The 2,260-nt window shown below is 46.9% G+C and overlaps 1 protein-coding gene across 1 annotated transcript in view; it reads right to left on the bottom strand.

Moving 5' to 3' along the window:
* Positions 1–6: 6 nt before the first annotated feature.
* LOC102212849 (cAMP-specific 3',5'-cyclic phosphodiesterase 4D-like) overlaps positions 7–2,260 on the bottom strand; it is a 48,609-nt gene continuing 46,355 nt past the window's right edge. The window contains exons 7-11 of the mRNA XM_013911506.1: positions 2,200–2,255; positions 1,918–2,072; positions 1,684–1,806; positions 1,416–1,598; positions 7–1,027 (exon numbers count right to left, since the gene is read on the bottom strand). Coding sequence (XP_013766960.1) covers positions 524–1,027; positions 1,416–1,598; positions 1,684–1,806; positions 1,918–2,072; positions 2,200–2,255 — 1,021 coding nt within the window. The 3' untranslated portion in view covers positions 7–523. The remainder of the gene's footprint in view (positions 1,028–1,415; positions 1,599–1,683; positions 1,807–1,917; positions 2,073–2,199; positions 2,256–2,260) is intronic.

The following is a 2,260-nucleotide window of genomic DNA, read 5'->3' as shown; positions in this document are numbered from 1 at the left end:
CCCCAAAAGGCAGGCAAACCAGCATTTGCAAGTTTGGCAAGAAGTCTTAAAAGACTTCTAAGTGTTTTCGCAGTCATTCATCACTTCCTCGCTTCTTTCACACAAAAAAATATTCCATTAGAGGAAGACACGTCTGTCTTTAGTCGTAGCGGACTTTAGGCTAGCTGGTAGAAAAGCGTGTATTTTTCTAACTTCTTATCGTCTCTGTGGAACTTCAGCCACAATTTGTCTGAGTGAGAGACACAGATTTCCTGTCCTTACTGGAACAGCGACTGGGCCTATCTGTCTCTCTCCAGTGCAAGTGACTGCTGTGTGAAACTGCAGACTTTCTCAGTCCTCCCCCACAGCCTCCCGCACTCCCGTACTCCCCACCTTGAGTCCAGCTCTTAAACCCCATCTGCAGAAAAACAGAGGTGGTGGCGTTTGCTCGAAGTGGAAGGTGGGGTGTGACAGAGGGCGAGGCACTGAAATCAAGAATAATTAAACGAAAGAAAGTCGAAAGAGTCGAAACTATTGACTGGTGCTATGTGCCAATTCGAAAGCGTGGAACCCCAGAGACGCCTTCATCTGTTTCTCTTTCTTCTGCCATATCTTTCTCCGAGTCTAAAGAAAACGTCCTGCCCGAGTCACTTGTAAGCATTTTGGGAAGCCTTCGAGATGCAGGAGAGGCCGAATCGGATCTGTAGATTTCATGCCTCCTGCTGCTGCTGTGGCCCTCCTCTTCCTCAGGTGGACTCTCTGTGTCAGACTCCCCCTCTTCTTCTAAGGTCAGCTTAAACTGAAACTTGTCAGCAGAAGCAGACCCGCTACCCCGACCGTGTGCCGAAGCTTCCCCTGCAAAGGCATCTTCCTCCTCCTCCTCCTCCTCCTCCTGGCCCTCTGGGTGAGGTGATGGGCTGTGGGGGATCATGCTTTGATACCACTCTCTGTTATCCTCCAGCGTGTCCAGGATGTCCTGCGCATCAGGGTGCACCAGGTCGGCCCATGTTTCCCACAGAGGATGAACGATGTAGTCGATGAAACCCACCTGAAAGAGAAAGCAATGTTTAAGACTGCGAATAACAAACTCAGCAGTAATGCTTTGACTTAATCAAAGAACTCCATCTTTCCGTGAGCGGTTTTGTATCCGAACTAGTTTTCTTCCTGACGTCTACATCCATCAACCACAGGAAGCATGAAGCTAGATACGGCTAATTTTTACAGGCTGTCTCCCTATCATTAACCATCAGGTTCATCATAAAATGTATTTTGAGGACCACTTCAGTGCCTTTTTAGTTCCATTATATAAAAGAGAAGGGATCTCCAAAACCCCCTCACAACAGAACAATCTAAATCTAGGCTGACGAACAGCACCAAGAGGAAAAATACATGAATTTGATTTTGAGGCTAAGCTCGCGGTTTGGGTTATTCCCCACCTGGTTCTTTTCTACTGAAGCATTGTGCTTGTCGCACATGGGGCTGATCTCCATGCCTTTCTCTCTCTCTCTGTCTCCCTGTGTGAAGAACTCCACCATGATGCGGTCTGTCCACTGGCGGTACAGCTCGAGAGGTTTGGTCGGGTTACTCAGGTCTGCACAGTGTACCATGTTCTGAAGAACCTGCAGTGGCAAATTAAACAGGTGTTGTCACATGTCAAATATATAGATTAGATTGATTCTATCTTTGTATAAAAAGAGTTCTCACCTGTATGCGATCTGAATAGTTGTCTAAAAGCAGGACTCCCAGGCTGGTGACTTTCTTAGTCTCCACCATGGTCTTCAGGTCTGCTAACAGGTTCATGTGTTTGGACATATCTGTGGCGAGCACCTGCAAGAACAACATTAAACACATTAAACCAAACAGAAGTCACTGGGGAAAAAGAAGGCCTAAGCTGAGTGGAGCTATACTGCACGTCTACGATCTTAATGGTCCACTCACCATGTCGATGACCATTTTGCGAAGCGACTGACGCTGCTTTTTGTTGAGATTCTGAAAAATATCACAGTTGTCTTCCTGCAGAAGCTTAAAGCCTACAGCCAGGTGGTGATTCTCTAGCACTGACAAGTCATTGTACATCAGGGCCAGCTCTGAGTCTGAAGACAAAAAGGCATAAAAAACTCTGAATGTAAAATAAATCCCGATCTCGTCAGCTACATAGTTAAATACACTCAGCACCCACACACATTCAGATAATCCCTGCAGAGCTACGAGCAAACTCACTGGTGTTGATGAGAAACTGATTGGAAACTCCGGGGTGATCCACGTCGTGGATGGCGCTGGC

The sequence above is a fragment of the Pundamilia nyererei genome, unplaced genomic scaffold, assembly GCF_000239375.1.
Source record: "Pundamilia nyererei isolate P.nyererei 1_Seehausen unplaced genomic scaffold, PunNye1.0 scaffold00004, whole genome shotgun sequence".
Taxonomy (NCBI): Eukaryota; Metazoa; Chordata; class Actinopteri; order Cichliformes; family Cichlidae; genus Pundamilia; species Pundamilia nyererei.
Note: the sequence above shows the minus strand (reverse complement) of the source record. Positions and strands in the feature narration are given on the sequence as shown.